The sequence below is a fragment of the Galdieria sulphuraria genome, assembly GCF_000341285.1.
Source record: "Galdieria sulphuraria unplaced genomic scaffold scaf_23, whole genome shotgun sequence".
NCBI lineage: Eukaryota > Rhodophyta > Bangiophyceae > Galdieriales > Galdieriaceae > Galdieria > Galdieria sulphuraria.
Window position 1 is genome coordinate 33405 of NW_005178452.1, and position 21545 is coordinate 54949.

The following is a 21545-nucleotide window of genomic DNA, read 5'->3' on the forward strand; positions in this document are numbered from 1 at the left end:
TTCAATCTTGATTGAACTAAAACACACACGTAGAGAGTTGTTTCTAACAATCAACTTTGTTCAGAACTAAACAACTGAAACATTGATTCGCTTACAGCATTGCATACTTTCTCTAGGAGGAAACCCCGCTCCGTCCACTAAAAAGTATTAGCGAACAACAGAACTCAGAACTCCCTTGTTTGTTGGAGTGCAAAAAACGAAATGAGCGCAAGAACTTCCCGTTCTGTAGTGTTTGAAGAGCCCGCCACAATTCCAAAATTGGATTGGACACTTGCCTTTGGCATTCAGTAGAGAACCAAGGGAGACTTATAAGGGTGAGTGAAGTCGTTCAACTCCCTATTTGCATATACTAATAATAACAACTCCATAAATGCTAAGAGTTTACTATATATATACAATGAACAGTATCATATACTCCAGAACAAGCAATACATACTTCTATAGCTCTCAGTCTAAGCACAAAACTCTCAAATCGTCAAACTTCAATAACCACGCACAACTGATAGGAAAGAAAATCATTTCCAAAGTGGCCCCATCGTACTTGAGAAACTTAATAAAAGAGATTCACGTTCCATTCACAAGATCTCTATTTCTACCGTATTTATAGCAAAAAGCTTGAAAACCTCCTTCTAGAAGGAAAACTTCCGTGTTTTGGGCCCTATTTCGATGGTTTGTGGCAGTCTCTTCTCGAAACAATTTTGCACAAGAAGGACCTCGGACTTTACTGAGTTGACAGTGGAATACAAACTTTGTTGCGTTGGGATGAGCCTTCAAGAGAAGGTTCACACTGGCACAAACATCCTTGAAAAATTCGTCACTAGATAACCAATATGAGCCAGCAATATAGCCTAAAGCACGATCATCATCACGGACGTCAACAATTGTAAGCTTGCCACTTCGCAGTTCGCCTTGAAGTAAGTATTCGACAAGTTTTTCTGGTGTTATGGACGCCAAAGGCGGTATCGCCATTTTTAGACCCGTCAATCCAATTTGCAATGGATTCGCTTCTTCATAGATATCCAAATGAGAAAAGCTAGCAACGACACAAAATAGATAAAGCATATCGAGGTGGTCATTAAAATAAATATATGAGGGTATCGAACTGGAGGGTTTGCATACAACAAAATCAGATGCAACAGAAGAAATGAAGCAAAATATAATAACTTTGAAAAGGTCCATTTGAATTCGTTGACAATTGTGCGTGGTGCAATTGTACGCAACCAGATTTGCAGAAAGCAGCATCCAACATAAGCTGGATGCAGATTTTCTCTGATAAACAATGGAAACATTGATGCAAGTCCCGTCATAGAGAAACCAAAACTTAACCAAGGAAAGTCGAAAGAGAGAAACTGAGAGATAAAAACAGGCAAAATGATTTGCTTCTCATGTACTTGATACGAAAATAGGTAAAAGCATAGAGGTGTAGCCGTAAAAGAAATCAAAAGGTTTGTCAAACTCGGTTGTTTCCAACTGATCACCACAAACGGTATGCACGTGCCAGCAGTAAGTAAACTGCATATGAATAGAAGAGAAGACGAACGTAGCAGTCGATGCACTTTAACGAATGGTGACAACGTACACCAGAAATTTGCTACTTTGTCTTCATACAAACCTCGCGAAACAGGGAAAATACGAACCAATGCTTGTGAAAAACTTTGCCAATTCTTCAACCAAGGCCACCAAATAACGACAAACACTAAGATGGTTACAATGACACAATGAAGCAGCTTTCGCTTCCATTGCTGCTGTGTCTTCAACTTGGAGAGGAAGTATGTTGTAAAGCATATCGAGTAGTAGAGACTAGTTTGCTTGAAATGGATGGAACATGTATAAAATATACAAGCCAAAATAAAATTGCAGTCAAGTAGTGTAATCATTGACCACAACACTAAGGCTATACTAACACCATTATACTGGAAGTGACCGTGGTCAACTAAGAGTAAACAAGGTTCACTTGTCGTCGTGACAAATAACCAAAGCGTTTCATTTTCTCCTTTTCTATTCAGTCTCAAACAAAGTTGAAGACATGCCGGCAACAAGAATAGAACATCACTCAAGATTACAGAAAGTCTTAAGAGACACTTGGAACTTTCGGTTTCTATTCCTCGTGAAACGTGCAACTTGACAACCTCTTGATCAAAAAGTTCTATGATCTTACCGCAAACCCAACTATAGTATGCAGATAATGGTGGATAATCGATCCCCCAGTATTTCAGGTCATTATCTGCAGTCTGCCTATACCATTCTGCAGGAGGAAGAGACAAGGTGATTTCCATCCAGTGCCGTTGCGCCTCCAAGTCTCCATAAAGCGGAGGAGTGGCTTGTCCTTGTGATTCTATCAACGAAGCTCATATGTTTCAGAGGATCTGAATCTTACCAGAGTAAGGTGAAAGTGAAACAAGCAGCCGAAGTAAAACAACAAACCCAAAAGAAAACAAAAGCTTCTGTTTGAACGACGCATCTGACCAGCACCAGGGCACTGTTTGGAGCTGTTCTTTGTTTTCCATATTCTCAACTTTCCAGTCAATAACGTTTATTCTTGTGATTACGACTTTAATCAACAAATGAGACAATCAGAACCAAAGAGTAACATTGCACAAGTCAAACAAATCGATCCATCCGAATATGCAAAATATGCCCTTGAAACTCTTTTCCATTCATTGCTGCTATAGCTGCTTCCGCCTCTGTCTCTTTCGAAAATAATATGGTACCCATCTTCGTTACTCTTTCGTCATGCGTCTTTTTCACATCAGCTCTTATTATAGTACCGTATTTTGAAAAATAGTCCTTCAAATCTTGCCACTTAGCTGACATGGGAAGATTCCGTAAAACTATTTTTCGACGCTCCGACTTTTGAAAAGGTGTATTGTGACGCAAAGAGGAATTTTCGCGATCTTCTCGAACAAATATTGGTCTTCCATCCAAAATGGAGTCGTTCAACTTCGCTATTGCCATTTGTGCCAACTCTTCAGTTTCAAATTCAACGACACCACAACCTGCCGAGCGTCCAAGACTGTCTAAAAAGACTTCCGCACGAATTACCGACCCTGCTTGCCGCATATGGTCTTTCAGAATTTGCCAGGGAGTACGGTAAGAGAGGTTCCCCACAAATACTCTCCTTCAGGAACACCGACGGGTTAAAGCGATCAGGAAGAAACTGCACAAATCCTACCTTCGACGATTATGCTCAGCAACGTCTTCTTCGGTCTCAGGTTCGTTATTAACGCTCTTTAACGGTTTAGGAGCATATAATCTTAAGAAACTGAACTTACAGCACTCTGTTCGTTACCTGCGTTAAGTGTCCCGTTAACTAACTCTCCTTCAATCATAATTACATCGTTGTCTGCCATTACTTTATTTTCGTTCAAGTTTGAGATATATATATATATATATATATATTTATGTATGTATGTATATCTTTGAAAGTCAGCAATGCACTGAAAAAATATCCAGCACTGTTCAGGTAAACACCACCGACGAGCAGACGTTGAAAGAAATGTTTGAATGAGTCTATCAGACAATATGAACATAGGATTCGGGTCTGGACATGACCGAAGCCTCAGAGGACTTGAAACAACTAATATGATAACATGCGGAGAAAACATATTCCTTTTATTTCTCCATAAAGGACTGTCATCATATAAACTCTGTTACGTCACTATACACTGACATTTTTGTATCCTATCTAGTTTTAGTAGAAGACTCCAAGCTGTTATTTCAAACATTCTAGAATGTCTCTATATAGAGAGAAAAGCTCTTCTCTTAGACAATTTCGAGTCTGTCGGCATACAGTTCCTATAGATGCTGAAGCACACTCTGTCGAAGCAGTTGGTTCAAGTCTATGAGTATAATGTTTATAACTTCGAAGCCAACTTACTGCAACAAACTTAATTCTCTGTGATGAAAATGCTGAAAAGAAGTAAGAATAGACGCTACAGTGTGTATCAAATCTATAAGCTCAGCTGTAATATGTAACAACGTCGAACATGAAAATGATTCACCCTGACAAACACTCAACTAGAATATCCTGAAAAAATTCTTTACAAATAGGCCAAACTGTTAGAGCTCTTCAGAAATCCACAACTAGACACAGTTCGGACAATCGTTGCAACGTGAACAGTATCTTTCGTCGCAACCATAACAAACTGTCAAATCATTCGGACATACTACTTCTAGACAGCTATCACAGAATCCAACACAATTAGGACAAAATACCTGAGAATCATTAGCTACTACAAACTTGCCAAAATGCTAAAATACTACTAACTCTTCGATGAATGACACACTTCAGGCTGCATCCTTCAACTTCACGCACGCTATCATTACCACAAATATAGCTTCCACATTCGCCACAGCTATGCAATACAAAAGTTACTGTGTATTCATGGCGTAAAACAAGGTTTTACCATTCCAAGCAGTTTGAGCAACCCTTCTTTCCGCATCCTACGCATGACAAGTTCTTATGACATTTGTCACACTGGCATCCGGTCACCCATTCATTGATATCACAACCTGAATGAGAGTCGCATTCCTCCTCATCTTGAATCGTATCAACTTCTTTTTTGTTTGCAAATGCTAGACATTCTATTATGTTTGCTAAAAGAATCATCTCAGTGGGAACACATACGTTTGGTTGGTTCTTCAGAGTGACTAGATTCTAAAACAAACTGTTGTTTGCTCAACTCCTGCTCAATGAGTGAGGCAAGGTCAAATTCTTCTAGTCTTTTAACGCTATCCTCTTTTTGTCTAGAGAGTTTCAGAGACTCTAACTTTGGAGTAACTCCCGTGGATTTCCGTGGACTCTTTTTGAGTGAATCGTCCTCACAATTCTCTTCTTGAGGGTCAACGTTGAACTATCATAATATAAAATGATAAGCCACTCTATTTTTTAACGGCTTCAAGTATTATAACAAACCTCTTCCTTTTTTCGTTTCTGGTGGAACCCGTCAACATGTTCTTGTGTTTGATTCTCCAACTGCGAAGGAAAAACCAAGTAAGTACTATAAAAACAACAACTACAAAGAACGTACCTTTTCAAGTTCTTCTAGTTGACCCCATAACCTCTCTGATATTGATTTTCCTTCAAGTATTTGATCGTTTTGTTCTTCTGAGATGGTGAAATTTTTCTTTCTAGTCAAGGCTTCAGAACGAAAGTTACTCTGCTCCGTCACTTGCATTTCAGTCGTGCTCTCGATCTCAATTTCTCTCTCCCTTGGGAGATGCTGTCCGAGTGGACCGTGTTGGGCTTTATGAGTTGGATTCACATAGAGGATGACCTTTTTTTATCTCTTACACTGGAAATCTCAACATTTCTAGTGCAAATGTTCATTTGCATGAAGCTAAAGAGAATGATATGGCAGATAGGGATTCCTTCTTTTTCTTGGATATTCTTTCTCAGTGAAAATTGTAACCTGTGTTCCGTTGAAAACCAAACAAGAAAACTTATATCTCGCATCTAAAAATGGATTAGCTCCTCTCTTCATTCGAATGCTTTCACTGCACTATGAATATTCCTTTCACTGGAAAGATCTTCCTTATAGCGTTATGATACCACTCAGTTTTATCAAACATGCAAAAATGTTCTTGAAGGTATGCTATTCAAGAACAGTTGCCACTTCAAAGTATTTCTGAATGCAGCGTTATAAGGAAAATCGTCTTTCATGATTGTATAGACAAGTAAGGATTTTCTACTGCCAGAACCTCTGCCAACAAAGGAAACTGTTGTGTTGTGGAAACTGCCACCTCTTTTAATAGTATAGAATGCTCTGAAAACTCACTTTGTTAGAAAATAAAATGCGTTTCAAGGCAGATGAAATTATCACAAGCTCACAAAAGTTTATTAGAATTATTTGAGTTTCAAATTTTCAACTTTTTGGCTTCTTGTAGCTACAGAAATTAAGTTGGAAGATTAGGGTAACAATACTATATGTGAATATCGCATATATCAGAAATTTCCTTTATGAAATGTATTCACTATATCTAAGAACAATGGCAATGTCAGATATCTTATCATCAGATAATTTGTTGATATATTATCAATATCCATAAAATCTAAAAGAAAGTTCAGCCAAATACTTCATATCAACGAAGTATCAATGGAATAACACGAAGAAGACTCGTTTCCTACCTGCTATCTCCGAGCCTATTCTAGTTGCTCTCGAATATGATCATTTGAAAACTGCATACATTTTGTAAACTCACTTGAGCGAAATTTTATAAATAAATCCATTGGACGTATTTCTACTTGCACAAAATATTCAAAGTAAAACTTCCGATTGGGACGCATGAATGGTTTCGATCATCATTTAAAATTGCTTCATGATAAATTGAATGGGAGGGGATTCCGTAGGAATCGATGAAGGTTCGGGTGAATCTTTTATTTGATTCGAAATATTTGGTACAGCTATAAATAGGAATAACAATACCAATACCACAAATTTTGTCTTGTATAATTTGTGAAACATAGTAGCTGAGATCGAGGGGAAAATGTTCAAGAAAATTCTATTGTTGTATGTTATTATAGAGTGTGTCAAATTTCAGTGTGCTTTAGCAGCTTATAAACATGATACAGGAAGTTTATCTATTTTCCAAGAGTTTGAGCGTTATGCTAGGAGAACGGACACTTTCAGGAGGAGTCCGATCGAGCTATTTTTAAGAACTGATCCTCAAGGAGAATGGTTTAAAGAAGTTTTGAAAGATCTCAAGACGATGAATCACTGGAATTCAACCGTATCAGGAGAAATGAGTCTCTTTAGTAGTGCTCTAGTAGAAGGAACTTGGTATAATATTTCCAATAATGGAACCTGTAACTGTTGTGACGTAAACAATCCTATGGATCCCTTTCACGTTCATCTTTCATTGACTGGTCGTCCAGGTGAAGTTGTCGTTTCATGGAACACTGCAGAAAGACCTCCTGATGAAAAGTCCTGTGTGATGGTTTCAAATGCTACGGGTGCTCAGCTCGGGTTATTTTGCTCTTCAGACATTCGAACCTTTTCCCTGGGCTCTGGATACTCTCCTTACTTATGTTCCAACTATTCAGGCTTTGCCAGTCACGTCAAAATATCATCTTTGAAGCCAGGTGAGACGTACACGTACACTATCTACGGTACTTCTAAAAACAAAACGTTCCCGTTCATGGCTCCGTATGGCAACACATCTTCTACAACCAGATTGGCCTTCTTTACAGATATAGGCACAAAGGGAGGTCAGCCTGTCATTGACGCACTGAAACAGAAAATGAATGACTTCGACTATATTATTCTACCAGGAGACCAGTCTTATTCTGATGGTTACCATACTACTTTTGATGCCTATCTAACTCTATTTGAAGATGTTATTGCTTCGAAACCTTATATGGTGTCAACTGGAAACCATGAAGGACCTTGGAACTTTACGTATGCGCGTAACAACTTCTATTGGCCTGTCAACGAAAGTGGCGCCGCTCTAGATGCCTTGTGGTACTCGATAGATGAAGGTCCAGTTCACTATATCTTTATGAACTACGAAAATTATTTCTCGTATCCACTCGGAGAATGGGAAATGACCCAACCTGCCCCTCTGAGCACTTTTCCAGGTCAACTGGAATGGCTTCAAAATGACTTGGAGAAATTTTCAAAGAGAAGAGAATCAAATCCAAACTTGTGGCTGATTATGATGGCTCATCGCCCCTTAACATGTAACATCAGTGGAAAAAGTTGCGAGGTATTTGGACCTGAGCTCGAGAAGGAAGTATTCCCATTGATGTATCAGTACAAGGCAGATATGTATTGGTGTGGCCATGTTCATGCATATGAGCGAGTTAATCCTATCGATAACGTTACCCGAACACAATGTTCTAATTGTGTCCAACAAAATGGCAGCCTATACAAACAACCTCCCTATCCTGTGCAAGTTATGAATGGGATTGCTGGAAGAGCTGTAGCCGATAACAACTATTTTACTCCAGGCATTTCATACCCTGATTATGCTCAAGTCCGCATCGATGCTATCAACTATCCATTTGGAGGTTACGCATTAGTCCAAGTTAATGACACGGTGTTGAACTTTACTCTTTACAACACAAGTGGAACAGTTTTGGATAGCTTCAGAATAGAGAAATGAGTGTGGGTCACCACCACGGGTTATATGGTCAGTATCTTTAAACAATATCAATTTGTGCAATTCTCTCCAAAAAAAAATACTCTATGTAGAAGACACAAAGTCATCTTTGTGGCGTTATGAGCTTATTTATCACCGACACAAGTTTCCTTCAACGCTTCCTTCAGAATCTTGACTCTACGTCCTTCGAGCTACAATAAGCACGACACTTTCCATGAGACTTGCATTACAATAAGAGCATGCAGACCTTACTTTCAGTAGACCCTTACTGAAGAGTCGAATTGCTTCGGGTAATGCAACTTTCTCCGCTTCAAATACTCGTCGAGACAAAGTGTCCACTGTGTCTGTTTCTAATACATCAACAGCCTTCTGCAAAATAATTGGTCCATGGTCATATTCGTTATCGGCAAAATGAACCGTACATCCAGTTATCTTAACACCAAAGTCCAACTAAAGATAAAAGGTTCGATCAAAATTAGACCCAAAACAACCAAGATAACCTAACCACTGCTTTATGGACATTCATTCCATAATACCCTTTGCCACAAAAGGAAGGAATTAGACTTGGATGAATATTTATGACGCGCCCTTGAAACGAAGGAGGAATATGGAAAAAATGCAGCCAACCCGCGAGCACAATTAAAGATACACCATAAGATGCCTTATTATAGCAGTAACGCACAAACTGGAAAGTGTCTTAATTGCACTTACACAAACATCAACCAATGCTTGACTAAACTCGGTATTAGAAGGATAATTTCTGGGTGAAACAACCTGCGCAGGCACAGACCAGTTCTTTGCTATTTCCAAAGCCTTGGTTCCGTTCTTACTGGACTTTGCTACAGTCAAATTAGTAAGGAAGCAGAATTCAAATACTCACCACTACTGTCACAATCTGAGTCTCTTCCAAAGCTCCTTTCAAAAGTCCAAGTTACTGTGTTTCACAATAATAAAATTTTCAATACCTTTGTCGCAGTATCGTAGCAAATTTTCCAAGGACCTTCCACCACCAGAAACAAAAACTGCAGTCTTGACTGCCATTTGGAATCTAACCCAGTATCTCCTACTTGCAAAGAAATTGCTCGATAGGAAACCGTTTGTATTACTTCGTTTATTAGCAAAACTCCTAAGAAGTTTAATCGAAGAGCTACGGCCAACAAATTCAAAACTCTTATTGTTTGGAAGCACTTGAAGGAAAGCTAAGGAATCGTACATCCGGGTTGCAGTGTCTCTCGACGACCAGCCGATTTCCATTTAAAATGTTGACGCAAAGATCCGGAATATCATTACAATCAAACAACTTGGACATGAGGAAGAATAGCAGGAATACTGTATTTTTAGGAATAGATATGAAACTGTATCACATCTGAATTGTCCATCCATCCATTTACCGTATGAGTATATTTCTTCTATGATCTATTAAATAACCAAAAGTTCCATCAAGTAGTGCATTGTCCTTTTATACAATATAAAAGACGGAATTTCCGCTTTTTGAAAGTTTATCAAACGATTGACATTTCATTCCTCTACAGCTGACTTATTATCCACATCGTATTGACCCTATTTCCCAAAGTTCATGTTTTGGAGATTTTCCTTCTTGTTGGCGCAGACTCCAAAGGCAGCATACCGAGGATTGTCTTTTAGGTTTTTGAGCAGTTCTAAGTGGTTTCGGAGTAAAACTTTTTCTTTGAAATCTTCCTCAGGTCTATTTTTGAACAGTACCAGCATTGGTTGTCTTTCCTCGAAGTCTGACCATTTCAATCTATTAACGAGGCAGACTATGTCAAGTGCTGTCCACTCTGGAAGGTTAGTAAAACTGGCAAAATTCAGTTTGTTTGTCAATATTGTCGTTACTCTATTTTTGCTTTTTCGTATTGGGTTATTTTCTTCAACTAGAATGCTTTTCTCTTCTCACTTTATTGTTTAGTTCTAATGAATACGTCGTTGTCTATTGCACGGTTCCTGACGTTGAAACAGCACGAACCATATCCAATTGGTTGGTTGAGAAGAGTTTAGCTGCCTGCGTTAATACTGTTTCCGGTGTTGAAAGTGCTTATTGGTAGATAATATAGGAGCGCGCTTTATCCTTTCCTTGCTTGCTAACAAGTTTCGTATAGGTGGGAAGGGAAGGTAGAAAGAGATCAAGAACTATTGCTCATCATCAAAACAAGGAGTGAATTAGTCTCAACTGTCGCTAACGAAATAAGAACCAAACATCCGTATGATTTGCCAGAAGTAATCAGTTTGCCTATTCAAGGAGGTTTACAAGGTAGTTTAAGACAAAAAGTTCACTCTTCTTGTGAATAACTCCAAGTACAGAGTATCTTCAGTGGATTGGTTCCTCTACTGAGCAACCTAAAAAGGCAAATAAAACTTGAATCCTTCCAACTTGAGTTTATTATGCAGATAATACAAGTGTCTAGTAGTAGATTCAGCCTATAATCCTATCCTATTCAGATAGAGAACTATCGCTTTCATTGCTGCTATCTCTTCCTGAAGAGTCTTCTCCTGAACTCGTTGACTTCTTCGAGGAAGAATGTCTCCCTGAGTGACGACTTTTCTTATGCTTTTTATGTTTCTTTTTCTTATCGCTCTTTTTCTTCTTCGGTTTGTCTTCTTTCAAGTCATTTTCGTGAGTTTTCTCTGGTTGGGGAGTCGTTGGCTCTTCTTTCTGTGTTTCTACTGGAACTTGCTCTGTTATACGATTCAACGAAGCAAAATCAGGCTGAATCTGAAACCAGTTCTTAGGAGTATTTTCATTAGGCTTTCCATGCTTGTCTAGTTGACCAGCAGCAATAAGTTGTTTCTTTTTGCTAGCAACTGGACCCAATCCCCATCGCCTTGGATATGTGTCTCTTTCCATAATCACTCTCTTTATACGAGCAATAACACCGTGATCAACTGTGGCCATAACCGCACTAGTCATTTCTGCAATGCCAAGAGCAATAGCTTCGCCTTTCGTAGTCATGATAACTATTTCCTCACCCACTTCAATACCTGATTCGAATCGTAAAAGACCTGGAATCATAACCTTGGCTCCATAGCAAATGGCGTTCACCGCAGAGTCCTTGACCACTACTCTCTTGTAACCAACTAAAAGAGCTTCTAGAGGCATAATTACTCTACGCAAATAGCTTTCATCACCGCAAGTTTCGTACAACCATTGAGCGTCTAAGACATCGTGCATGGTAACAAGACCAGAATTTTCTCCCATTGCTCCTGAACGAACTCTACGAAGTTCTTGCATATGTGCCCCAACACCTAATAACAGACCAAGGTGCACACACAAAGTACGAACATAAGTTCCAGCTTCACAACGAATCCAGAATACTGCCAAGTGCCTGGAGTCATCAAATTCTAACAGTTTACTTTCATATATGGTCCGTATTCGAAGTTGCCTTTTCACAGCAGATATAAGAGGAGGTCTCTGAAATACTGCACCAGTCAACCTATCAACTGCTCTGGCCAACTTGGCTTCTCCACCTTCTCCAAGTGAATCGTGAAGTCGAAGTACAGTGACATATTCCTTTCCTGCACTCTGCTGTGACTTGACAAGTCTTGTTGCGCGATCAATACAGACGATCAGGCAACCTGTGACCTTTGGGTCCAAAGTTCCAGAATGCCCAGTTTTTTCCACTTTAAGTATTCTTTTTACCCAAGCAACCACTTCATGTGAAGAAGGGTTACCAGGTTTATCCAAATTGATAACCCCATATCTAATATATTCCTTTAAAGGTCTCTTCAAAGGGCTATTACCAAACGGTAAGGGAGTGTAATGACTGGTCCGCACGTTCAACTTATCAAAGTTTTTCAAAAGCAGCGGCCAGCTTGTCGTGTCAAGTTCGTGAGATCTCTTCTCCGGCTTTATTTGAAAGTCTTCTCTACGTTGTATCTCACTGAGTGACATTACTTGCTCTGATGATTCGAGTGTCCCTAAAAGAGAAGCCCAGTCACTTAGTCACTTGGCCGTCCGTGCCAAAGCCAAATTGATCAAATGCTTTCAAAAGTGCAACTTGAATTCTTTTTAGAAGCCAACTCCGATACAGTATAATAAAGTAAGAAAACAAGAATTTCAACACCAAACTTCAAGGGCCGCCAAGTTATGCTTTGCTTACCTCGAATATTGATGATGATCAACCTAAGAAGATGTGAAGACACTCTTTCAAGATACATATATAAGCAATGATCGATTGATTATTTATTCTGGACGTTGTCGCTTTCCATGCCTTTGAGCTGTGGCTACAGTGATAGCGGACTGTTTTAAGAACAACAGTTATTCCTCCTATTGTAGATTGAATGTATATTTCTTTCGTTTGTCCGAGTGTGAAGGAGAGTAGGTTATTCTTTAGTAGCCAGGCCGCAGAAAGGTTCCAAATTTCAGTTTGTCCTTTGCCTTTTGTAACGAGGTGTAGTTGGGTTCACCCTCGCTTCAGTCTAAGAACGATTCTGAACTGCTGTAGCGTTTTTTGCTGCATAAATGAGGCACCAAAAGACAGAGAAATGGAGTATCAATATCTGGAGGAAACTTTCGGAATGAGACCATCTTTTATGGAGAAGAAGCAGAAAGCACGTAAATATGACCCACGTTTGTTTTGGGAAAGCTTTTCAAAGAACGAAAAAACGGAAAGTAAGAAAGTTCGTTTAATTAGGAGAAAGCAAGAAACCACAAGGAACGTACACAAGACAACATTGGCCAACACCGAAAGTTTCAGTGCTCTTGAGAAACCCTCAAAAAGCAATGTTTGGCAGGGTCCAACGTGGACACCTAAGGTTAAGGAACCATCTAGAGGAAAATATCTCTCCACTTGTCCCATAACTCAACTAGTGAGTTTGGAAACTAGTCAAAACGTGGCCTTGGCATACTTAGATATGCCTTGTTCTGATTCTGACCTGAAGAAATTGCTCGGTGTTGTAAAGAAAGTTTCTTTTTTAAAAGTCACCCTTATTTTGAAAGGAGCAGACTCCAGTGTACTAGCAAACTCTATGAGTTTTGTTGAAATGGTTGGCAAGGAAAATTGCTACATTGACACAAAAAGTTGCTTTTTTCAGGAGAAAGTTGTCACACCTGGCCAAAGTTGTTGTGTGATGTTGACTTGTAATGAAAATGATGCAACTATTGCCTCTCATTCCATTCAACAAATTATCCAGTCTTTGCAGAATTCAACATGGAAAGTTCAACTGTATGGTTGGCAAGAAGCTCGCCAGTGTTTATTGAATAGTTGCCGTAAACTTCCAGACTCCTTAATTTCGAATGAAAAATATACTGCACAGATATCTTCTCCTGTATCAGAGATTCTACATGAAAGTGCATTTTCAGCAAATGATGGAACAAAGCGAAATTCAGTGAAAGAAGAAAAGGCACGAATCGTTGTCAATCATTCCACATATATTCCGGGACTTATCAAATCGTTGGAGTTGTTATCAGAAGAACCCTGTGTTCAGACTATTGTTCCTGGACGTCTTCGGAACGGTAAAAGTCGTTCGCCTCATTTGCTATTAAGAGTTACTACCACAACACCTACGGGTTACAAGCTGCTTGCTCGTAAAGGTACAACTGTCCAAGAAGTTTTTATCGTAACTTCAGCAGAGCGTCAGTTCATTGAAGAAGTTATAAACAAAGTCAATAAAGAGGCCTCGTAATAGGTTAGATTGTGACTTGTTTTTAAAAGAATCGGGGAGGAGTTTCTTGGAAACTTGTTGTAGGTTCGAAGGAAAACGCATATCTTCAAGTGGCATCATAAATGAAGATAAAAGACCAGCTTGAATAACAGCAACTCGAAAAGTAGTAGTGGGAAAGAGTACCAATTTCTCTGCAACTTTAATTGCTAAACGACCCGATCCTCGTGTTGAAAATATTATTTACAAACTTATTATATAACTATAAAATTTGTTGTTTCCTTTCTTGTTTGGTATGAATCACGCTTGAGCTGAGGTGATACAGTCGATCGTTCCGAAACTTTTGCTTCTTCCAAAGATATGACAATATGATGGGAAATTGTTAGAGCACTTATCCAAGGGCAAAGATTGTAGGAAAACTTGTCCAAACAAATAGCAGCGTAACATTTCTTATGCAGTGCAATAAGACGCAATATTCAAATGTTATAAGCTTTCGTTACACATTATCCCACAACACTGTGGAAAGTTGGTACACTCTGGAGTTGCTAGAAGTTTCTACAACAATAGTTTCAACCCCTCCTTTCTTTATGAACTTTTCGTTTTCTGTGTACGTACACTCTTCGTGTCGAATGACTGGTAAAGAATCAAAATGTGCGTCGGCTAGAAAACTTCAACAGGAGAATAAAAGCCTAAAAGTCTTGGGCTGCTGATGATACATTTGTCTCGAATCGGCTAATTTCTTTCTTCTTCTCTGTCTTTTTGTCGGATTGGAGACGGAGGTCTTTAGTATTCGTTCGAAGACTATCACAAAGTGTAGTGCGTAACACGAATGAGAAATTGGGAGGCAGGCGTTATTGCACTTTCAATAGGTGTTGCCGCTTCAATAGCTCTGTACCTTTATTATTCAAGACAGTTAACAATCGAGAAACCGGTTAAATCCGAAGAAGTTCCAACAAAGTCACAGAAGAAAAAGAAAAAGAGGAAGCAGAAGAACAAGCACAAAGTAAATCATAATGAAGATGAAGAACTAGATCGCATTATTGCTGAAATTAATGGCTCTTCAACTTTGCCAGAAACTGACAAACTGAGGGCAAATCTGACACCTGAAAGCACTTCAAATGAAGAGCTACAAGATAAAGTTAACTCCCGAAAGTCCAAAACTCAGGCAAATAAGTTTGAAGAAGATCTTCGTGCTGCCGTCAACGTGTCGCTAGCGTCTGTCCATGACACAGGAGTTGCTAATGGACCGAGAGAAGAAAGAGTGCTTGCAAGCTTAAACCAAATTACTGACTGGCATTTATTAGATGCTGCAACTCGCTTTTTGATAGCTCAATGGTGTCATACGGTGTATTGCACGTTAACTACTCAAAGTTCAGTACAAGAGATGTCCGCCGAAGAGGTCGAAAGTTTCAGAACATCTTTAGAGAAGACTTATCTGCAACCAGCTTGGGATATCTTAAATACAAAGAATAATAGTCTCAATGCGGAGGACAGGACTCGTTTTGCAGCGCTGCAACTGGAGATTTCTTGTCGTTTGCATAGTCCGGAATTGATGATTCAAGCGTACAACGCTGCTATTGGAGCCATGTCCGATTCGGTTTCTCCACAGGACAGACTAGTACTGTATGCTTCTGCGGCTATAATAGGAAATCCTGAGGAGGTGAAACGAGTCGGTAAACAGTTGGCCTCGAAGGAATTGGAAATATTGCATACAGCATCTATGAGAGAGTCCTCGATGATTGATTACGGTGCTCTATACCATTTGTCAGTTCGACTTGCAGAAGTGGGAAAGAATTTAGGGTTCGAAATAAAATATGAATGGAAAGCATATAAAGTTACGAAGGCTATTTATCGTTTACGTAAGGGAGCTGGTGTGGCACCTCTTCGTCCTGGAGTTGGTGAGGAATGGAATGAACAAGAGAGGAATGAAGATGCACAACTCATTCGAACAGGTTTGACGTTGTCTTTGGTCCTGTTCGCAGTTACTTACTGATACATAGGAGCTATAGTCCATTATGTAAATCCAGGTCCTGTTAAGATACCTATTACTGGTTTTGGTGGTCGACATGAGATGGTATTGTTTGGCTACGTAGATGTAACGGATGGTACCGAACAAGTTCGACACACAGATTTTTATACACTCAAAAGAAGTTCGAAAGATAGTAGTCTTTGGGTCGGCAAGGAACTGGTTACTATGCATGCTCTTACGGTAATTGTTTATCTATCCGAAAGTGTAGCCACTAATGATTATCCTATTAGGGTGCTCGAGCGGGCTCAAAAGTTGCAGAGGGAATACTGGATGTTCAATTATATATGCAACCAGACCCAGAAGCTTCATGGAAAGTATTGTAAGGAAAGCTGGTTTGTGATAGCTATAGGATGGAAGTTTTAATAAAAAGCAGAGTTTGCCTAGAGTACGAAAATTTCAGCAAGATCTTTGATAGCTGCATTGAACTATGTAGTTTTTGCTCTCCTGAAAGTGCATTTTGCCTCGTGACAGACAATATGCAAGTGTTGGATGCTGAATCGAACCAAAACGACAGCAAGTCAGTTCTCGTTGTTTTCACTGGACCTTCGGGGGCTGGAAAGAGTAGTATTATACAGAAGCTTAAAGAGAATTACCCTAATCGAATAGGTTTCAGTGTCAGTCATACTACAAGATCACCACGACCTGGAGAACAAAACGGAGTGGAGTACTATTTTGTTCCTGAGGAAAAATTTAAAGACATGATAGAGAATAATGAGTTTATTGAATATGCAAATGTGCACGGACGCTATTATGGAACAAGTTTTCAAGCAGTAGAAACCGTCCTAAATAGAGGGCAGCTTTGTGTGCTCGATGTTGATGTCCAAGGATGCCGTTCTATTCGTCAGAGAAGTATCAAGGCTATTATAATATTCATTTCACCTCCTTCACTAACGGTACGTGGGTTGTTTCCGTACACTGACCAGATGTGGTTACTTTGGCAATAGGAGTTGGAGTCTAGGCTGCGTTCTAGAAAGACAGAGTCAGAGGCAGATGTAAGGAAGCGCATCGATGACGCAGAAGATGAAATGAAAACTTGTGGAGAGCCTGTAAGTTATGTATACTAAAGTGTGTCTTTCAACTTAGAGCTTGTGCAAAAGAATCTATATGACCTTGTTGTTGTGAACGACTTTTTGGACAGAGCATACAACGAGTAAGTTATATTGTCCATAGGGTACTCTTGAACATTTTACGTATTTATAGAGCGAGGACCTTTATTGCAGAATACTTGAATGACAAGGATCAAAAGTTTCAGCTATCGCTTTAGACATAAAAATGATGAATAGTACTTGTGAAAAGAATATATTTTGTGACGATGACTTACAATACATCACACAAAAGGAAATATATCGAAACTTATTTTTTGCATTATAGATATATTCACACAATATTCTCAAATATGCACTTATTTGCCTTTCTTCTTCGATATAACTTCTTGTAATCCCGGAGAAAGAATTCTCACATTACTCAACATTGTTTGAATACTGTCTTGATCGGGTATAGCTCGTATTAGATCTCGATCTCGAAAATTTCCATTATTCTCTGCCATCTTTAACATTAACGAATTTGCAACCTTGGCAGCCTTTCCCTTCTTCATGGAACCTGGAATTAACTTGACACGATATTTATAACGGGATACTGCTAAGAAAGGAGCACAAACAGGAAGAGCAAATTCAATGATATCTGACTCTAATGGCTGTCCAGTGAACAAATTAACTACGCTTGTTTCATCCGTAAAGTTTTCAGTACTGTTGTTCTCTTCCTCGTCGGCATTTTTCGAGTCCTCTGTATAATTACTGACTTCCTCCATATGATTTCCCTTCCCTTTCAAGCCTTTGTTAATATCAACTGATATTTCCTCTCTTCCATGCTCTTCGTTCGTCGACGATGTTACTTGTTCTGACTTTGACGAACCCAACAAAGCCATTGCCAGATTTCTCTCTTCTAAAGTTTGTTCAGCATACTTCTTCTTCGCTCTTTTCATTTTACTTCGCTTTCCTCGAGGCAACTTGCTTACATCTACATTCTCTATAAGATCAACGGGACTAGTCTTCTTTTCCTTAAAAGTCTCTGGTTGAGCTTGCTTTGTGTGGCCAACTTGCGTCGAATGATCTCTTGCCTTCTTCGTCCTCGAATATTTGATCAATTCCAAATTTTCTTCACTCCTAAACTGGTCAAGCTCATCTTCTTTTGTCGCCAGCATTCCTGTCGAATCCAACTGTAATGTTTTCAGATTATCTGGAAGCGACTCATGATATTTGTCAAAAAGATGTGCAACGTCTGCTTCTTGCAAATTGTTTTCATGGTAAAACTGATCTGCATTTCCCGTTGCACTTGTAGGAAACGTTTCCAAGTTGTCAAAATCAGGTTCGTTCTCTGCACAGTCTTCATTTGTTTTTAAATGACCTTCTACAGCTTCGTTCAAAGGTCGTCTCTGTCGTTCGTTTTCATGGTCTCTTGTGCAAGATGGATCCATTTTAAACAATATTCCATAACCCATTACCAATTGTGAAGGAGGAAGATAGTTTTTCTTTCCTCTTATCATAAATGAGCCCGTTGTGAGGTATTCTCCACTGGGGGCTGTCTTTGAGACTTGGCTGGCATGGACCCACCACGCCGATGAAACAATCTTACTGCTCCATGCTGAAGAATGGCACATAGCAAATGCGCCAGCTTCTATTAACGTCTGAAGAGGTACGGGCTTGTCTCTAAAGCGATTCTTTACAACCACACTCGAAGCACCGTGAATGTCAGCATGGACATAAACGTCAAAGGTTTTCATGTAACGCTTAACAACCTGTTCATTCTGTTGTGCATCCTTTCCGGCTATGACAAGAAAATTCTCAGAACTAATGAACCAGTCAAACTTTTCGAACCAAGCAGGTTTTCTGATTTCTCTTATGGCAACTGCGGGCTTCAAAGATCTTTGCTGCGAACGTTCCATTTGTTTAGATGCTTTCTTTTCGGCAACATTTAGTGCTCTCTTCGTGGCTTCCATAGTCTTCTCTTTCTTTTCTTGCGCACGTTTTCTACTTTCAAAATAACGGGCAGCATTAGCAAATGCACTCAAGGAGAGGTCCACATCTGCAAGTACAACTGGCTTTGATGCATTCAGCTCTGCAACCATTCTTTCCGTTTGAAAATGTTCTTCTGTTTCATCAGTATCGTCATAGTAAGTAATATCTTCAGACTGATACTGAAAATTTTCGTTCACAAACTCATCTTCTAATATAGGATCGATAGGCAGCATAAGTGTGATTTCATTTCGATCTAAATGCAACGAGTGAATTGTTTCTGCAACAGGATTGCCTTTCTCCTTTTCTTCTTCCAACATCTTATCAAGCTCATCCCAAGCAACCCCATTTGCTATCATTGCTCGAACAACCCATATTGCTTTGTCAACTTCATCCGCATTCAACTCAATTGCCTCGGCAATCTTAAAATTTTCTTCTTTCGCCCTTTCAAGTTCATCGATGCGACGTTCCAAGTCCTTTCTAAGTGAATCTACCTTCTTGCTAACTACTGATTCCTGTTTGGAGGCTACTATCTGAGCTCTCTCCTTTTCTAAATTGGCAAAATAAATATCAACAGCTTCATTAAATGTTGGAAACTCAATGTGGGATGTGTTGCTTAAGTGGCATAACAAAAAGGGACTAAAGTCTTCGTATAACAAACGTTCGGAGTTTGACATAGACACATCTGTAGTATGAGCATCCTTCCTGTAAAATAAGTATCCACGTTCCAAAGACAAGCTCTCACAAGTACTATCATTATCACATAAACTGGACTCAAAGCTTTCTAGACTCTGGAGAAAAGACAAAGTCTTATGAGATACACCTTCTTCGTTGTCTTCCGCATTCAGAAAAAGTTCCTTTATCTTGGTCTTGGGCTCGAAACCTGAAGCTACTAGGGCGTGTTCAATTACTTGTGGGCCACAATACAATCTAGTGGATAAAAAGTTTCGAACAATATCTGTTTGGGACCCGTTCTTCAACAAAGCCAAAACTGAGTTCTTTGACAATGATATATTGGAACGAAGAAGATGAACCGGATACTTGTTTCTTGTAAAAATATGAACAGGCTCCTTGGTTACACCAAACGGCCCTTTGTAACTTCTCAACGCAGAAAGAATGGTATATTCCTCGTCTGTCAGAACAATATTTCCAGAAGAGTAAAATTCCACTATAAGTCTGCAGGGTCTCTCTATTGTTGAGCCTTCGAATACTCTTGAACTGAAGACTAGTTCCACCACACGGTCGGCACCCAACGTTCGTATCTCTTGTATTTTCCTCGAACGGATATGTTTCCGCAACTTGACAGAAAAACCAGAAGGAATATTTGCCTTATCTCTATAGAAACGAGTTTCGTGGATTCTTATACCGGACTCTATTAAAACAAAGGTTTTTTCCCAGTTACTGTTGGAAGACTCTTCTACAACAGATATGGTCTCCTCAACGGAAATTTGGTTTCTTGAGGGAACTGAAATTTTCAGCAAGTATGTCGTCGGTGTTACGTCATAAATATTTACCACGCGGGCACCTATGAAACGCCTCCGAAGATACTTGACTTCCGCTTGTAAGTCCAACAAGGAAAATCGGTTTCGGGGCATAAAGAGAGAAATTATTGATTATTGATTGTCTTGTTGTTGACTTTTCAGGCTTCAAGCTGCCGTTTTCGTTGGGCATGTTGATACTACCTTGTAGTCAAGACGCTATTCAAATACTGTCATTCGGTAACCCACTTGAGATTCTCGGATTCCGACAGGATAGACTAGTTGTAGAGCCGCGAGAAGGACAAGTGTTAGTTAAGATGCACTTGGCTGCATTGAATCCTTCGGATGTGTTCACCGGGAAGGGACAATATCCCTGTGATAGGGCATTTTTAGAGAGAGAAACTGGCATTGTTTCTTGTTTGGAGCATTGTGGGACTGTCGTTCAGACTGGTCCTGCTGTTTCTCTGTCCATAGGGACGAGAGTGGCAGTATGTATTTCTGGAACATGATGCTGGTTCTTGACAGTCGTTTGTGACTGCCGAGGAATCACAGTGCTTCCCTGTTCCAGAAGAAATGGAAGATTTTTTGCTGCACGACTCTTTGTTAATCCTTTGAGTTGCTCTCGGAATTACTCGGCTTATTCGTGGCTCGCCGCAGTACAAGAGAATCCTTAGATAGTACAAACTGTTGCGAACTCATCGTTGGGAAGTTTGCTTATTCAGTTGACGAAAGTTTTTCAACTCAAAACTATCAACATAGTTTGCACGAGCAGCCAGAAAAACACGCTTTTACAGTTGGTGCCAATGCTGTAATTTCTTTAGAAGAAGAAAAGGATGTTATAAAGAAAGTCCGAGAAACAACTGATAGTCTTGGTATTGCCGCTGTATTGGATGCAGTAGGTGGAGATATTGGAACATTAGCGCTTCAACTCCTTGGAAGGAATGGTCTCTTTATTGCATACGTTAGAATGAGTGGAGAGCCCACTAGAGTAGTGAACCGACAGCTTATGTATCAGGGAATCGTTATTCGCGGTTTTTGGCTTACTTCTTTCCTTCAAGAGAACTCAAAAACTGAGCTGGTGGATTCGGTAATTGATTTGTGGAGTCAGAAGTGCCTTACTCCTTCAATGGAGGCGACGTACACGTTGGAAAATTACAAGAAGGCGTAAAGAGACCAGTTTGCTCCGAACAGAAAAGTAAAAATTCTGTTTCGTCTGAGTTGAGGATTTGCTGTCCCGTGGAGTTAGGCAGAATGTTATTGTTCATTTTAGTTGTCTTAGGAGTTAAGAGTTGTATTTGTTGTAAGAAATAG

At 39.6% G+C, this 21545-nt stretch overlaps 12 protein-coding genes across 14 annotated transcripts; 6 read left to right on the forward strand and 6 right to left on the reverse strand.

The window, feature by feature from the left end:
* Positions 1-11: 11 nt before the first annotated feature.
* Positions 12-2516, reverse strand: Gasu_29940 (alpha-1,3-glucosyltransferase). Its single transcript, XM_005706016.1, has 3 exons — positions 2378-2516; positions 1365-2335; positions 12-1320 (listed from the first exon to the last, which is right to left on the reverse strand). The coding sequence occupies exons 1-3, from the start codon at positions 2505-2507 to the stop codon at positions 565-567; spliced, it is 1857 nt and encodes a 618-aa protein (XP_005706073.1). The 5' UTR covers positions 2508-2516; the 3' UTR covers positions 12-564.
* Position 2517: 1 nt separating this feature from the next.
* Positions 2518-3916, reverse strand: Gasu_29950 (poly(A) binding protein). The gene is made up of 4 exons (XM_005706017.1): positions 3878-3916; positions 3273-3816; positions 3173-3228; positions 2518-3118 (listed from the first exon to the last, which is right to left on the reverse strand). The coding sequence occupies exons 2-4, from the start codon at positions 3603-3605 to the stop codon at positions 2602-2604; spliced, it is 906 nt and encodes a 301-aa protein (XP_005706074.1). The 5' UTR covers positions 3606-3816; positions 3878-3916; the 3' UTR covers positions 2518-2601.
* On the reverse strand, positions 3597-5216 carry Gasu_29960 (hypothetical protein). 2 transcript variants are annotated; one of them, XM_005706018.1, is made up of 6 exons: positions 5031-5216; positions 4916-4975; positions 4628-4853; positions 4407-4575; positions 4268-4355; positions 3597-4215 (listed from the first exon to the last, which is right to left on the reverse strand). In XM_005706018.1, exons 1-6 carry the CDS (start codon positions 5175-5177, stop codon positions 4084-4086), a joined length of 822 nt encoding a protein of 273 aa, XP_005706075.1. In that variant the 5' UTR covers positions 5178-5216; the 3' UTR covers positions 3597-4083. The 2 variants fall into 2 exon arrangements, with proteins under 2 accessions (XP_005706075.1, XP_005706076.1); XM_005706019.1 differs by having other exon boundaries at positions 3922-4215.
* Positions 5217-6436: 1220 nt separating this feature from the next.
* On the forward strand, positions 6437-8167 carry Gasu_29970 (metallo-dependent acid phosphatase). Its single transcript, XM_005706020.1, has one exon. It carries the CDS (start codon positions 6487-6489, stop codon positions 8101-8103), a length of 1617 nt encoding a protein of 538 aa, XP_005706077.1. The 5' UTR covers positions 6437-6486; the 3' UTR covers positions 8104-8167.
* A 4-nt stretch (positions 8168-8171) lies between these two features.
* Gasu_29980 (phosphoribosylglycinamide formyltransferase) lies at positions 8172-9366 on the reverse strand. The gene is made up of 6 exons (XM_005706021.1): positions 9066-9366; positions 8981-9015; positions 8812-8934; positions 8606-8761; positions 8353-8550; positions 8172-8291 (listed from the first exon to the last, which is right to left on the reverse strand). Exons 1-6 carry the CDS (start codon positions 9352-9354, stop codon positions 8226-8228), a joined length of 867 nt encoding a protein of 288 aa, XP_005706078.1. The 5' UTR covers positions 9355-9366; the 3' UTR covers positions 8172-8225.
* Positions 9367-9576: 210 nt separating this feature from the next.
* On the forward strand, positions 9577-10507 carry Gasu_29990 (periplasmic divalent cation tolerance protein). Of its 2 annotated transcripts, none has more exons than XM_005706023.1 (4): positions 9577-9978; positions 10028-10159; positions 10218-10369; positions 10420-10507. In XM_005706023.1, exons 1-4 carry the CDS (start codon positions 9677-9679, stop codon positions 10476-10478), a joined length of 645 nt encoding a protein of 214 aa, XP_005706080.1. In that variant the 5' UTR covers positions 9577-9676; the 3' UTR covers positions 10479-10507. The 2 variants fall into 2 exon arrangements, with proteins under 2 accessions (XP_005706080.1, XP_005706079.1); XM_005706022.1 differs by having other exon boundaries at positions 9577-9906.
* Positions 10508-10511: 4 nt separating this feature from the next.
* Gasu_30000 (H/ACA ribonucleoprotein complex subunit 4) lies at positions 10512-12146 on the reverse strand. Its single transcript, XM_005706024.1, has one exon. The coding sequence runs from the start codon at positions 12005-12007 to the stop codon at positions 10550-10552; it is 1458 nt and encodes a 485-aa protein (XP_005706081.1). The 5' UTR covers positions 12008-12146; the 3' UTR covers positions 10512-10549.
* Positions 12147-12266: 120 nt separating this feature from the next.
* Positions 12267-14417, forward strand: Gasu_30010 (uncharacterized protein). The gene has a single exon (XM_005706025.1). It carries the CDS (start codon positions 12397-12399, stop codon positions 13738-13740), a length of 1344 nt encoding a protein of 447 aa, XP_005706082.1. The 5' UTR covers positions 12267-12396; the 3' UTR covers positions 13741-14417.
* Positions 14418-14426: 9 nt separating this feature from the next.
* On the forward strand, positions 14427-16127 carry Gasu_30020 (uncharacterized protein). The gene is made up of 3 exons (XM_005706026.1): positions 14427-15668; positions 15717-15925; positions 15976-16127. The coding sequence occupies exons 1-3, from the start codon at positions 14546-14548 to the stop codon at positions 16066-16068; spliced, it is 1425 nt and encodes a 474-aa protein (XP_005706083.1). The 5' UTR covers positions 14427-14545; the 3' UTR covers positions 16069-16127.
* A 9-nt stretch (positions 16128-16136) lies between these two features.
* Positions 16137-17037, forward strand: Gasu_30030 (guanylate kinase). The gene is made up of 4 exons (XM_005706027.1): positions 16137-16638; positions 16690-16791; positions 16843-16895; positions 16946-17037. Exons 1-4 carry the CDS (start codon positions 16222-16224, stop codon positions 17007-17009), a joined length of 636 nt encoding a protein of 211 aa, XP_005706084.1. The 5' UTR covers positions 16137-16221; the 3' UTR covers positions 17010-17037.
* A 4-nt stretch (positions 17038-17041) lies between these two features.
* On the reverse strand, positions 17042-20356 carry Gasu_30040 (RNA-binding protein). The gene has a single exon (XM_005706028.1). The coding sequence runs from the start codon at positions 20349-20351 to the stop codon at positions 17148-17150; it is 3204 nt and encodes a 1067-aa protein (XP_005706085.1). The 5' UTR covers positions 20352-20356; the 3' UTR covers positions 17042-17147.
* Positions 20357-20366: 10 nt separating this feature from the next.
* On the forward strand, positions 20367-21449 carry Gasu_30050 (Zn-dependent oxidoreductase, NADPH:quinone reductase). Its single transcript, XM_005706029.1, has 2 exons — positions 20367-20722; positions 20944-21449. The coding sequence occupies exons 1-2, from the start codon at positions 20426-20428 to the stop codon at positions 21400-21402; spliced, it is 756 nt and encodes a 251-aa protein (XP_005706086.1). The 5' UTR covers positions 20367-20425; the 3' UTR covers positions 21403-21449.
* The last annotated feature ends 96 nt before the right edge of the window (positions 21450-21545 follow it).